At 64.6% G+C, this 14269-nt stretch overlaps 1 protein-coding gene across 1 annotated transcript in view; it reads right to left on the reverse strand.

The window, feature by feature from the left end:
• LOC118261607 (DNA-directed RNA polymerase II subunit RPB1-like) overlaps positions 1-13060 on the reverse strand; it is a gene marked incomplete at its 5' end in the record, with an annotated part of 36400 nt that extends 23340 nt beyond the window's left edge. The window contains 8 exon segments of the mRNA XM_035572508.1: positions 1046-1255; positions 3167-3377; positions 4550-4674; positions 5486-5618; positions 7858-8078; positions 9599-9760; positions 11190-11471; positions 12887-13060. Coding sequence (XP_035428401.1) covers positions 1046-1255; positions 3167-3377; positions 4550-4674; positions 5486-5618; positions 7858-8078; positions 9599-9760; positions 11190-11471; positions 12887-13060 — 1518 coding nt within the window.
• Between the last annotated feature and the right edge of the window lie 1209 nt (positions 13061-14269).

Below are 14269 nucleotides of genomic sequence, written 5' to 3' on the forward strand. Positions count from 1 at the left end.
CCCCCCCCCCCCCCCCCCAGCACCCACCCAAAGGTGCTCCTGCGTTTCCCCCAAACCCCTCTGGATTCCCTTCACCCGGCCAGCGCTTCCCTGTTGAAAGCCTGGAGCCCCCCAGAGCCGCCCCAAATCCCCACAACCTCCCCCCAGAGCCACCCCAAAAGCCCCCCAGACCTTCCCCACATCCCCCCAACCACCCCAAACCCCCTATACTGTCCCCACGTCCCCACAACCGCCCCCAGAACCACCCTAAAGCACCCCAGAGCCACCCCAAAGCCCCCCAAGACCATCCCCACGTCCCCGCAACAACCCCACAGCCTCCCCAAAGCCCCCAGACTGTCCCCACAGCCACCCTAAAGCCGCCCCAAAAGCCCCCCAGACCATTCCTATGCCCCCCAACCACCCCAAAGCCACCCCAAAGCCCCCCAGACCATCCCCACATCCCCCCAACCCCCCCAGACCACCCCCACGTCCCCCCAGAACATCCCCCCAACCACCCCAAAGCCCCCCAGACCGTCCCCACCTCCCACCCAGCCCCCCTACGGCACCCATCGCCCACCCAAGTCTCGTACCCACAACCCCACAGAAGCGCCCTGCTCCTTTCACCCACCCCAAAACCGCCCCCAAACCTCCCCAGGGGCTCTCCAAACCCCTGCAGCTCCTCTCAAACCACCCCCAGAGCACCCAAGGGTGCCCCCAAGCCCCAACCCTGGTGTCCCCAGAAGCTCCCTGCTCCTTTCACCCACCCCAAAACCCCCTGCTCCTTTCACCCACCCCAGAACCGCCCCCAGAAACCCCCAATACCCCCCCAGGAGCTCTCCCACCCCCGCAGCCCCCCCTCACCCCACCCCCAGAGCACCCAATGGTGCCCCCAAGCCCCCACCTTGGTGTCTCCAGAGCCCCCTGCTCCTTCCACCCACCCCAAAACCACCCCAAAACCGCCTGGTTCCTGTCACCCACCCCAAAACACCCCCCGGGGCCTCTCCAACCCCCCGCAACTCCCCCTCAACCCCCCCCAGAGCACCCAAGGGTGCCCCCAAGCCCCCACCTTGGTGTCCCCGGGGGAGATGTGCTTGTAGGGCCCGCTGTCCTCGTCGTCGGGGTGGGTGCTGTGGGTGCGGATGCAGTTGATGTGCCCGGGGATGATGAGGGAGAAGATTTGTTTCCCCGTCCACAGCGGCCGGGGCTTGAGGATGGCGGGCTGCGGCACCTTCCCGTCCCACGTCGACAGGAACATCAGCAGGTTCATCACCTCGCCCTGCGGGGACGGCACCCTCAGCGGCCCCAAAAGGCACCCCAAAACCTCCGAGGGGCGGCGACGCCCCACCAGGGTCCTAACGGGGTCACCCCGCAGCTCCAAGGTGGGCCCGTGATGTCCTGAAGCGTTCTTACGGGGCAGGGATGCCCCAAAAGCACCCCAAATCCTACCTGCCATAACCAAGTGTGATCCCCAAGTGCCCTAAATACATCCTAGAGGTCAGGGATGTCCCCCAGCAACCCCAAATCCTACCTGTCACAACACAAAGGTGCTCCTCGAATGCCCTAAATACATCCTCAAGGTCAGGGATGTCCCCAGAAGCACCCCAAATCCTTTCTGCCATAGCCAAACGTAGTCCCAAAATGCCCTAAATACATCCTACAGATCACGGATGCTCCCCAACAACCCCAAATCCTACCTGCCACAACACAGAGATGCTCCCAAAATGCCCTAAATACATCCTATAGGTCCGGGATGCCCCAAAAGCACCCCAAATCCTACCTGCCATAACCAAATGTGCTCCCAAAATGCCCTAAATTCAGCCTATAGGTCAGGGATGCTCCCCAACAACCCCAAATCCTTTCTGCCACAACACAACCACGTTCCCCAAATACCCTAAATACATCCTATAAATCAAGGATGCTCCCAAAATGTCCAAAATTAATCCTGTAGGTCAGGGATGCCCCCAAACCACCCCAAATCCTACCTGCCACAACCCAAAGGTGCTCCCAAAATGCCCTAAATATATCCTATAGGTCAGGGATACCCCAAAAGCACTCCAAATCTTACCTGCCAGAGCCAGACGGGGTCCCAAAATGCCCTAAATTCACCCTACTGGTCAGGGATGCCCCCCAACAACCCCAAATCCTACCTGCCACACCCCGAAGATGCTCCCTGAAGCCCCCAGGGGCCACCCCAAAGCCTCACCGGCAACCCCGAATCCCCCAGCAGCCATCCCAAAAACCCTGAGGGCCACCCTATAGCCTCAGGAGCCGCCCCAAAGCCCCTGGGGGCTGCCCTATAGCCTCCAAGGGCCACCCTAAACCCTCTGAGGACCACCCTATAGCCTCAGGGGCCACAGTTTAGCCTCAAGGGTTACCCCAAAGCCCCCCTGTGGCCACCCTAAAGCCTCAGGGGCCACCCTATAGCCTCCGAGGCCACCCTAAAACCCCTGAGGGCCACCAAAAAGCCCCTGGGGGCTGCCCTATAGCCTCGAGGACCACCCCAAACCCTCTGAGAACCACCCCAAAACCCCCAAGGGCCACTCTATAGTTTCAGGGGGCACCCCAAAACCTCAGAGTCCACCCCCAAAGGCCCCGAGGGCCACCCCAAAACCCTCTGAGGGCCACCAAAAAGCCCCTGGGGGCTGCCCTATAGCCTCGAGGACCACCCCAAACCCTCTGAGAACCACCCCAAAACCCCCAAAGGGCCACTCTATAGTTTCAGGGGGCACCCCAAAACCTCAGAGTCCACCCCAAAGGCCCTGAGGGCCACCCTCTAAGTCTCAGGGGCCACCCTAAAACCCCTGAGGGCTACTCTATAGTCTCGGGGGCACCCCAAAGCCTCAGAGTCCACCCCAAAGGCCCCGAGGGCCACCCTCTAAGTCTCAGGGGCCGCCCTAAAACCCCTGAGGGCTACTCTATAGTCTCGGGGGGCACCCCGAAACCTCAGAGTCCACCCCCAAAGGCCCCGAGGGCCACCCTAAAACCCCCTGAGAGCTATTCTATAGTCTCAGGGGGCACCCCAAAGCCTCAGAGTCCACCCCAAAGGCCCCGAGGGCCACCCTCTAAGTCTCAGGGGCCGCCCTAAAACCCCTGAGGGCTACTCTATAGTCTCAGGGGGCACCCCGAAACCTCAGAGTCCACCCCAAAAGGCCCCGAGGGCCACCCCAAAGCCCCCGGGGGTGCTCACGCGCTCGAGGAAGACGTCGCGCTTGGTGAACTTGCGGACGGCGGTGAGCGTGTCCTGCACGATGCCCATGACGGGGCGGTTGGACTGCGGGGTGACGATCATGCGCGGCACCATGGCCAGCTCCTGGATCTCCGCCCGCGTCTCCAGCGACTGCGGCAGGTGCAGGTTCATCTCGTCCCCGTCAAAGTCCGCGTTGTACGGGGTGGTGACGCTGCGGGGGGGGGGGGGGGGGGGAAGGGGACGAGTTGGGGGGCGTTGGGGTAGTTTTAGGGACACTGGGGACCTGTCACGGGGCGGGTTTGGGGGCACAAAGACAAATTTGGGGGTGCGGGGGCAGCTTCGGGGACAGTGGGGACCTGTCACAAGGTGGGGTTGGGGCACAGGGACAAGTCTGGGGACGTTGGAGCAGTTTTAGGGACACTGGGGACCTGTCACGGGGTGGGTTTGGGGACAGTGCAACAGCTTTGGGGACACTGGGGACCTGACACGGGGTGGGTTTGGGGCACAGGGACAAGTTTGGGAACATTGGGGCAGCTTTGGGGACACTGGGGACCTGTCACGGGGTGGGTTTGGGGGCACAGGGACAAGTTTGGGGACATTGGAGCAGTTTTAGGGACACTGGGGACGTGTCACAGGGTGGGTTCGGGGACATTGCGGGAGCTTTGGGGACACTGGGGACCTGTCACAGGGTGAGTTTGGGGACACTGAGCCAAGTTTGGGGACACCGGAGACCTGTCACAGGGCAGGAATGGGGACACTGGAGCAGGTTTGGGGATGCTGAAACCAGTTTGGGGACACTGGGAACCTGTTGCGGGGCCAGTTTGGGGACACCGAGGCAGGTTTGGGGACGCTGTGACAGCTTCAGTATGCATGGTACCCGTCAGGGGGCGGGTTTGGGGACACGGGGACAGCTCTGGGGACACTGGAAAGGGTTTAGGGACAGTTACAACCTGTCTAGGAACAGGTTTGGGGACAGGGATAGGACACCGGCCATATAGCAGGTTTGGGGACACCGGGACAGGTTTGGGACGCTGGGAACCTGTCACAGGGCAGATTTGGGAACACTAGGACAGGTTTGGGGACACCAGGAACCCGTCACGGGGCAGGTTTGGGGACACGGTGACAATTTAGGGACACCGCATACCCATCGTGCAGCAGGTTTGGGGACACGGGGGGCAGGTTTGGGGTCCCGGAGCACCACAGTGGGGCTGTTTTGGGGCTGCGGGGCCGTTCTGGGGTTACGGGGCTGTTTTAGAGGGGCTGTGGGGCCGTTTTTGGGGTCACGGGGATATTTTGGAGGGTTTGGAGACCGTTTTGGGGGGTTTGAGGGCGTTTTGGGGTCGCGGGGGCCGTTTTGGGGCCGTTTTGGGGTGGCGCTGGTACCTGAGGTTGAGGCGGAAGGTGGACCAGGGCAGGATGCGCACGCGGTGCCCCATCATGGACATCTTGTGCAGCGTGGGCTGCCGGTTGAAGATGACGATGTCCCCGTCACACATGTGCCGCTCCACCTGGGGACACAGCCCGCGTCACCCCAAAAACCCCAAACCGGGGCGGGTCCACCCTAAAAACCGGGGGCTCCCCCCTAAAACCACTGCTTTTCGACACCCCAAACCCCGTCACTACACCCCAAATACTCCTCGAGGAGCCCCAAACCAGGGACGCCCCAAACCCAAAGCTCCCCCCCCCAAACCCAAGGATCAAGCCCTAAAACCCAGAGCTCTTTGGGGACCCTAAAACCCAATCTTACTCCCCAAAAACCTGCAATCCTTTAAAAACCCCAAAGGGAAGGACCGGCCGCAACCACACGAAGCTCTCCCCACACCCCAAACCCAACGCTCCCCTCCAAACCCCGCCACCTTTAAAACCCCCAAAACTGGCTCCTGGACCCCAAAAGCCCCCGGGGCTCTCTACAAACCCCAAAGGGGGCCCCAAACCAGGGAGCTCCCCCCTAAAAACCGCTGCCTTTCAACACCCCAAACCCCATAACACCCCAAATGCTCACCGCTCCTCAGGAAACCCCAAACCAGGGACTCCCCAAACCCAAAGCTCAACCCCAAGGATCGAGCCCTAAAACCCAAAGCCCTTTGGGGACCCTAAAACCCCACCTTACTCCCCAAATCCCCACAACCCTTTAAAAACCCCAAAGCGAAGGGACCGGCCCCAACCGCACGAAGCTCTCCCCACGCCCCAAACCCAACGCTCCCCTCCAAACCCCGCCACCTTTAAAACCCCCAAAACCGGCTCCCGGACCCCAAAAGCCCCCGGGGCTCCCCCCAAAGCCCACAGGCGACCCCACAGCGGGATTTAGGGCCGCGGCACCTTGTAGCCGGTCTGCAGGTGCAGGTCGCTGGGCTTGGGGTGGAAGCGCAGGTCGATGCGGTCCCCGTTGTCCCTGATGATGTACTTGGCCCCCGGGTACTGGCTGTTCCCCCGGCGCACCAGCTCCTGCAGCCTGGGGGGGGGGCACGGGGGGGTCCCCAAATGTCCCCAAGGCCCTTCCTCGTCCCCGTCTCCCCTTGTCACGACGCGTCCCACGTCCCCGCGCGTCCCCCCACGTCCCCGTGGGGTTCCTACACGTCCCACGTCCCCCCCACGTCCCATAAACGCCCCCCACGTCCCCCCCGCTCCATCCCTGTCCCCGCACACCCCCCAGACGTCCCCGCGTCCCCCCCCCATGTGCCCCACACAGCGTCCCCGTGTCCCATACACGTCCCGTATGTGTCACCCCACGCCCCCATCCCCCTTACGTGCCCCCCAACCCCATCTTCCCCACGTCCCCCACACGTCCCCCAGTGTCCCGTCCCCGGCCCCATACGTGCCCCCCCCGTCCCCAATACACAACCCCATCCCCATCCCCCCTTCTCCCCTGTCCCCCATACATCTCCCCACGGTCCCGACCCCATACATGTCCCCCCTCGACCCACGTCCCCGTCCCCTACACACGTCTCCCCATGTCCCCCTGCCTCCCCGACGCGTCCTCCATGTCCCCGTCCCCCATAAGCACCCCCCTGTCCCCATACACATCCCCCCATATGCGCCCCGTCCCCCATAGGCCTCCCCCATACACATCCACCCCATGTCCCCTATCCCCCATATGTCCCCCCCGTGCCCCATACATCCCCCACCCCTCCCTTGTCCCGCCCCCCCATGTCCCCGTCCCATCCCTATCCCTCCCTCGTCCCCGTCCCCATGAGCATTCCTGTCCCAAACGCCTCCCCCATAAGTCCCCCCACCCCCCATACGTCCCCCACGTCCCCCCCGGTGTCCCCATCCCACCCCATCCCCCATAAACGTTCCTGCCCCACAGACCTCCCCCATACACATCCCCCATGTCCCCCCCGCCCCATATGTCCCCCCCATGTCCCATGTCCCCCATACGTCCCCCACGTCCCCCCCATGTCCCCCCATCCCACCCCATCCCCCATAAACATTCCTGCCCCACAGACCTCCCCCATACACGTCCCCCCATGTCCCCCACACCCCATATGCCCCCCCCATATGTCCCCCATGTCCCCCCCACGTCCCCCCCATGTCCCCCCATCCCACCCCATCCCCCATAAACATTCCTGCCCCACAGACCTCCCCCATACACATCCCCCCATGTCCCCTACACCCCATATGCCCCCCCCATATGTCCCCCATGTCCCCCCCATGTCCCATGTCCCCCATACGTCCCCCACGTCCCCCCCATGTCCCCCCATCCCACCCCATCCCCCATAAACATTCCTGCCCCACAGACCTCCCCCATACGCATCCCCCCATGTCCCCTACACCCCATATGCCCCCCCATGTCCCCCACGTCCCCCCCATGTCCCCCATAAACATTCCTGTCCCACAGACCTTCCCCATACACATCCCCCATGTCCCCCACACCCCATATGCCCCCCCCATGTCCCCCATGTCCCATGTCCCCCATACGTCCCCCACGTCCCCCCCATGTCCCCCCATCCCACCCCTATCCCCCATAAACATTCCTGCCCCACAGACCTCCCCCATACACATCCCCCCATGTCCCCTACACCCCATATGCCCCCCCCATATGTCCCCCATGTCCCCCCCATGTCCCATGTCCCCCATACGTCCCCCACGTCCCCCCCATGTCCCCCCATCCCACCCCATCCCCCATAAACATTCCTGCCCCACAGACCTCCCCCATACACATCTCCCATGTCCCCCACGCCCCATATGTCCCCCCCGTATGTCCCCCACGTCCCCCCCATGTCCCATGTCCCCCATACGTCCCCCACGTCCCCCCCATCCCACCCCATGTCCCCCATAAACATTCCTGCCCCACAGACCTCCCCCATACACATCCCCCCATGTCCCCCACGCCCCATACGCCCCCCCCATATGTCCCCCATGTCCCCCCCATGTCCCATGTCCCCCATACGTCCCCCACGTCCCCCCCATGTCCCCCCATCCCACCCCATCCCCCATAAACATTGCTGCCCCACAGACCTCCCCCATACGCATCCCCCCATGTCCCCCCCGCCCCATATGCCCCCCCCATATGTCCCCCCATATGTCCCCCATGTCCCATGTCCCCCACGTCCCATGTCCCCCACGTCCCCCCCCATGTCCCCCATAAACATTCCTGCCCCACAGACCTCCCCCATACGCATCCCCCCCGTCCCCCCCACGTCCCCATCCCCCCCCCCAAGCATTCCCGCCCCCCCCGCCCCCCCGCGCACCGGTCGATGTTGAAGGGGGTGACGATCTCGGCGAAGGTCATGTTGGCGGCGATGGAGCGGGGGACGCCCACCTGGTCGATGGCCAGGTTGGGGTCGGGCGTGATGACGGTGCGCGCCGAGAAGTCCACGCGCTTGCCCATCAGGTTGCCCCGCACGCGGCCCTCCTTGCCCTTCAGCCGCTGCTTCAGCGACTTCAGCGGGCGCCCCGACTTCTGCATCGCCTGGGGGGGGGCACCGGGTGGGGGTCAGGGGCCTGATGGGGGTCCCGGAACAACCCCCGCCCCCCCCCCCCCCCCCCCCAAGGACCCCGCAGTCGCGCGGGGCAGCCCCGGTGGCTCCTTGTCCGCCACGGTGGCCACATCAGGGGGTTGGTGGCCATGTGGGGTGGGTCGGTGGCCGCCACAAACCCCCGGGACCCCCCCCCCCCCGCAGCTCTTTGTCCACCATCATGGCCCCATGGGGGGGGGGGGGGGTCACGGGGCTGACTGGGGGTCCTGGACACCCCCCAGGGACCCCACAGTCATGCAGGGCAGCCCCGGTGGCTCCTTGTCCGCCACGGTGGCCACATCAGGGGGATGGTGGCCATGTGGGGCGGGTCGGTGGCCAGGTGGGGGGGTCAGGGAGCTGCCACAAACCCCCGGGACACCCCCCCGGCAGCTCTTTGTCCACCATGGTGGCCCCATGGGGGGGGGGGGGGGGGTCACAGGGCTGATTGGGGGTCCTGGGCACCCCCCAGGGACCTCACGGTGGCCACGCACGGCAGCCCCAGTGGCTCCTTGTCTGCCACGGTGGCCACGCGGGGGGGTTGGTGGCCATATGAGCGGGTCAGTGGCCACCTTGGGGGGGGGGGGGTCCTGGACACCCTCAGGCGCCCCCAGTGGTCACACGGGGCAGCCCCGGTGGCTCCGTGTCCGCCACGGTGGCCACATCAGGGGGATGGTGGCCATGTGGGGTGGGTCGGTGGCCAGGTGGGGGGGTCAGGGAGCTGCCACAAACCCCCGGGACCCCCCCCCGGCAGCTCTTTGTCCACCATGGTGGCCCCATGGGGGGGCTCATGGGCCTGACTGGGGTCCTGGACACCCCCGGGGACCCAACAAGTGGTCATGCAGGGAAGCCCTGGTGGCTCCTTGTCCGTGGTGGCCACATGGGGGGGGGGGTTGGTAGCCACTTGGGGGGGGGGGGGGGCAGGTCAAGGACCTGCCTCAAACCCCCAGGACATCAGCTCCTTATCCAACACGGTGGCCACATGGGGGGGTTGGTGGCCACGTGGGGGGCTCAGGGAGCTGCCCCACACCCCGTGCCCGCCCAGGACCCCCCCAGTGGCTCCTTGTCCACCACGGTGGCCATATGGGGGGGGGTTGGTGGCCACGTGGGGGGGAGGGGGGGGTCAGGGACCTACCCCACACCCCTGGGACCACCCCCGTCAGCTCCTCGTCCACCATGGTGGCCACGTCGGGGGGTCGGCGGCCACACGGGGGGGTCAGGGAGCTGCCCCACACCCCGGGACCCCCCAGGACCCCCCCCCAGTGGCTCCTCGTCCACCATGCTGGCCTTATGGGGGGGGGGGGTTGGTGGCCATGTAGGGGGGGGGGTCAGGGACCTACCCCAAACCCCCAGGACCCCCTCAGCAGCTCCTTGTCCACCACGGTGGCCACGTCGGGGGGTCGGCGGCCACACGGGGGGCTCAGGGAGCTGCCCCACACCCCGTGCCCCCCCCCCCCCAGGACCCCCCCGTGCTCACGCGGGGCAGCCCGGGCAGCTCGTTGTCCACCATGGTGGCGACGTGGAACTGCAGCAGCTTGACGTCCTCGGCGATGACGTGCGCGGCCGCCCCGTTCTGCTCGTTGCGCCGCAGCTGGTTGTTGATCTTCACGATGTCGGCCAGCTTGTGCGTCAGGTCGTCCTGGGGGGGGGGGGGGGGGGGGGGCCGGGGGGGGGTCAGCGCCCCAAAAGGGACCCCAAAAGGGCGCGGGGTGCTCCCCCGGGGTGCCCCGAAACCGGGGTGCTCCCCCAGCCCCAAAACCGAGGGGGCCCCCAAACCCCAAACGCCGGCGTTCCTCCAGCCGAGCCCCAAGCCTGGCGGCCCCCCCAAACCAAACCCCAAACCAAGCGCCCCCCCCAACCGAACCCCAAACCGAGCGCCCCCCCCAACCGAACCCCAAACATTACCCCCAAGCCAAGGGCCTCCCCCAAAACAACCCCCAAACGCTGGCATCCCCCCAACCAAACCTCAGACCCAATGCCCCCCCCCCCCCCAGCCCAAATGCCACCCCAACCCCAGAAAGCCCCAAACGAAGGGCGCCCTAACCCAAACCCAAACGCTGGCATCCCCCAACCCCAAAGTGCCCCCAAAACCAAGCCCTCCACCCCACAGCCCCTGACCCCAAACCCCCAAAACCCCCTAACCCTCTAACCGAAAGCCCCTGACCCCAAAGCCCCCAAACCCTCTAACCCCAAAACCCCCAACCCCCCCACCCCAAAACCCCCTAACCCCAAAACCCCCTAACCCTCTAACCGAAAGCCCCTGACCCCAAAGCCCCCAAACCCTCTAACCCCAAACCCCCTGACCCCAAAACCCCCAAACCCCCTGACCCCAAAACCCCCACCCCACACCCTCTAACCCTAAAACCCCCAAACCCTCTAACCCCAAAATTCCGACCCCGAAGCCCCTGACCCCAAACCCTCTAACCGCAAACCCCCCACCCCAAAACCCCCAAACCCTCTAACCCCAAAACCCCCATACCCCAAAACCCCTGACCCCCAAACCCTCTAACCCCAAACCCCCTGACCCCCAAACCCCCACCCCAAAGCCCCTGACCCCAAAACCTCCAAAACCCGAAACCCCCACACCCTCTAACCCCACACCCCAGAGCCCCCCCACCCCAAACCCCCCCCCCGCCCCCGGGGCCCCACACCCCCAGGGCCCCCCCACACCCCCAGGGCCCCCCCCCCCCGCCCCCGGGCCCCCCCCACCCCCAGGGCCCCCCACACCCCCGGGACCCCCCACCCCCAGGCCACCCCCACCCCCAGGGCCCCCCACACCCCCAGGGCCCCCCCCCCCCGCACCCCCCCACCCCCGTGGTCCCCACACCCCCGGGGCCCCCCACACCCCCGGGCCCCCCCACACCCCTGGGTTCCCCCCCACCACTCACCCCCAGGGTCCCACAGCCCCCAGGGCCCCCCACACCCCCGGGGCCCCCCACACCCCTGGGGCCCCCCCCACCCCCAGGCCACCCCCACCCCCAGGGCCACCCCACACCCCCAGGGTGTCCCCCCCCCCCCCCCCGCCAGGGCCCCCCCCCCCCAGCCCCCGGCCCCCCCCCGGGCCCCACCTGGTTGCGGGCCGAGCCCTGCATGACGACGGCGGGGCGCACGGCGAGGGGCGGCACGGGCAGCACGGTGCACACCATCCACTCGGGGCGCGCGAACTTGGGGTCCATGCCCAGCACGAAGCACTCCTCGTCCGAGACGCGCTTCAGCACCTCGTGCACGCGCTCGGGGCTCAGCAGGATCTTCTTCTCCTGCGAGTCCTCGTTGACGTGCTTCCACTCGGCGTACAGCTCCAGCCCCGAGCGCCGGATGCGCGGCTGGTACCGCCCGCAGCCCCCGTGGCCCTGGCGGGAGGGGGGGGGCAGGGGGGGGTTACGGGGGCATAACGGGGGGACAACGGGGGGATAACGGGGGGATAACGGGGGGATAACGGGGGGACAGGAGGGGAAGGGGGAGTTAATGGGGGCCGGGGGGGGATAATGGGGGGGATAATGGGGGAGTTAATGGGGGCCGGGGGGGGATAATGGGGGGGATAATGGGGGAGTTAATGGGGGACGGGGGGGATAATGGGGGCCGGGGGGGGATAATGAGGGAGTTAATGGGGGACGGGGGGGGGGGATAATGGGGGAGTTAATGGGGGATAATGGGGGAGTTAATGGGGGACGGGGGGGGGGGATAATGGGGGAGTTAATGGGGGATAATGGGGTACAGGGGGGAAAGGGGAGTTAATGGGGTACGGGGGGGGGAAGGGGGAGTTAATGGGGAGTTAATGGGGGATGGGGGGGATAATGGGGGAGTTAATGGGGTACGGGGGGGATAATGGGGGACGGGAGGGAAGGCGGGGACAATGGGATACGGGGGGGAAGGGGGAGTTAATGGGGTACAGGGGGGGGAATGAGGTATGGGATGGGAAGGGGGTACAGGGGGGAAATGGGGTACGGGGGGGGAAATGGGGGGATATTGGGGTACGGGGGGAAGGGGGGATAATGGCATACAAGGGGAATGGGGTGGGGGGGGAAAGGGGGATAATGGGATACGGGGAGGGGAAGGGGGTACAAGGGGGAAATGGGGTACGGGGGAGAATGGGGGGATAATGGGGTATGGGGGGGGAACGGAGTACAGAGGGGAATGGGGGGATAATGGGGTACGGAGGGAAACGGGGGGGGAATGGGGTACAGGGGGGGATGGGGGATAACGGGGTACGGGGGTTATGGGGAGGTAAAGAGGGTACAGGGGCGTTAATGTGCGAAATGGGGGGATAAAAGGGGCACAAAGGAGCTAATGAGTGGGAATGGGGGGCAAAAGGGGGAAAATGGGGGGCAAAAGGGGGTTAAAGGAGGTACAGGGGGAAGTGGGGGGGAATGGGGGCACATGGGGGGAGCAGAGAGGTTAATGGAGGGAAACTGGGGGTGCGCGGGATTAATGGGGGATGAAGGGAGTACAGGGGGGTCAATGGGAGCATTAAGGGGGTTAATGGGGGGATAAAGGGGGTACAGAGGGGTCAGTGGAGAGAATGGGGGCACGTGGGGGTTAACAGAGGAAGCGGGGGGGAAATGGGAGCGATAAAGGGGCACACGGAGGGCATAAAGCGGGCACAGGGCTTAATGGGGGGATAAGGGGGTTAATGGGGGAAATTGGGTGGGGTAACGGGGGATAAAGGGGGCACAGGGGGGATGCGGGGGATACAAGGAGGCTAATGGGGGGATGAAGGGGGTACAGGTGGGTTAGTGGGGGATAAAAGGGGGGGGGGGGTCCGCACCTTCTCCTTGGTCAGGTCCTCGTCGCCCTCGGGCTGCTCGACCCCGAACTTGTGGTCCATCTCCTCGCCGCCCTCGCAGATGTTCTTCCCCTTGCACAGGTCGTAGACGTGCGTCAGCCGCTTCTTGGGCTGCCCCTTCGACTTGCCCAGGATGTCCTTGATTTTGGGGTTGTTCTGCCAGAAAACGGCGCTGGGGTCACGGGGGGAGCCAGAACGCCCCCGCTGCCTCCCTTTGCTGGGGACAGGTTTGGGGACGAAGAGGAGATGGAGCCCAGGCAATGGCTCAGCCCCATGGAGTCCCCAAATCCCGGGACTCCCCCCCCAGATTCCAGGATTTGCCCCCCAAAATCCCAGGATCTGCCCCCCAAAATTCCAAGATATCAGCCCCAAAATCCCAGGATCTCCCCACCCAAAATTCCAGGATTTCACCCCTAAAAATCCCAGGATTGCCCCCAAAATTTCAGGCTTTCCCCCCCCAAACTCCAGGATTTGCCCCTAACATTCCACGATATGACCCCAAAATCCAGCATTTCCCCCCAAATGCCAGGATTTTGCCCTCAAAACCCCAGGATTTCACCCCCAAAATGTCAGGCTTCCCCCCCCAAACTCCAGGATTGCCCCTAAAATTGCAGGATTTACCCCCCCAAAACTCCAGGATTTGCCCTTAAAATCCCAGGATATGACCCCCAGAACTCCAGGGTTTGCCCCCAAAATTCCAAAATATCACCCCCAAATTCCCAGGATCCCCCTCAAAAATCCCAAGATTTCCCCCCCCCAAACCTCCAGGATTTGCCCCCAAATTCCAAGATTTCACCCCCCAAAACTCCGGAATTTACCCCCAAAATTCCAAGAGATCACCCCCCAAACCTGGGATTCCCCTCCCAGTTCCAGGATTTGCCTCCCCAAATCCCAAGATTCCCCCCCAAATTCCCCTGTATCACCCCCAAATTCCAAGATTTTGCCCCCCAAATCCCAGGATATCACCCCCAAAACTCCAGAATTTGCCCCCAAAATTCCAAGAGATCACCTCCAAAATCCAGGATTCCCCTCCCAGTTCCAGGATTCGCCTCCCCAAATCCCAAGATTCCCCCCCAAAACTCCAGGATGTGCCCCCAAAACCCAGGATTCCCCTCCCCAAATCCCAAGATTCCCCCCCAAAACTCCAGGATGTGCCCCCAAAACCCAGGATTCCCCTCCCCAAATCGCAAGATTCCCCCCCAAAACTCCAGGATGTGCCCCCAAAACCCAGGATTCCCCTCCCCAAATCCCAAGATTCCCCCCCAAAACCCACGATTCCCCTCCCAGTTCCAGGATTCCCCTCCCCAAATCCCAAGATTCCCCCCCAAAACTCCAGGATTTGCCCCCAAATTCCAGAATTCGCCC

Source organism: Cygnus atratus, unplaced genomic scaffold (assembly GCF_013377495.2).
Source record: "Cygnus atratus isolate AKBS03 ecotype Queensland, Australia unplaced genomic scaffold, CAtr_DNAZoo_HiC_assembly HiC_scaffold_137, whole genome shotgun sequence".
In the NCBI taxonomy this organism is placed as follows: Eukaryota; Metazoa; Chordata; class Aves; order Anseriformes; family Anatidae; genus Cygnus; species Cygnus atratus.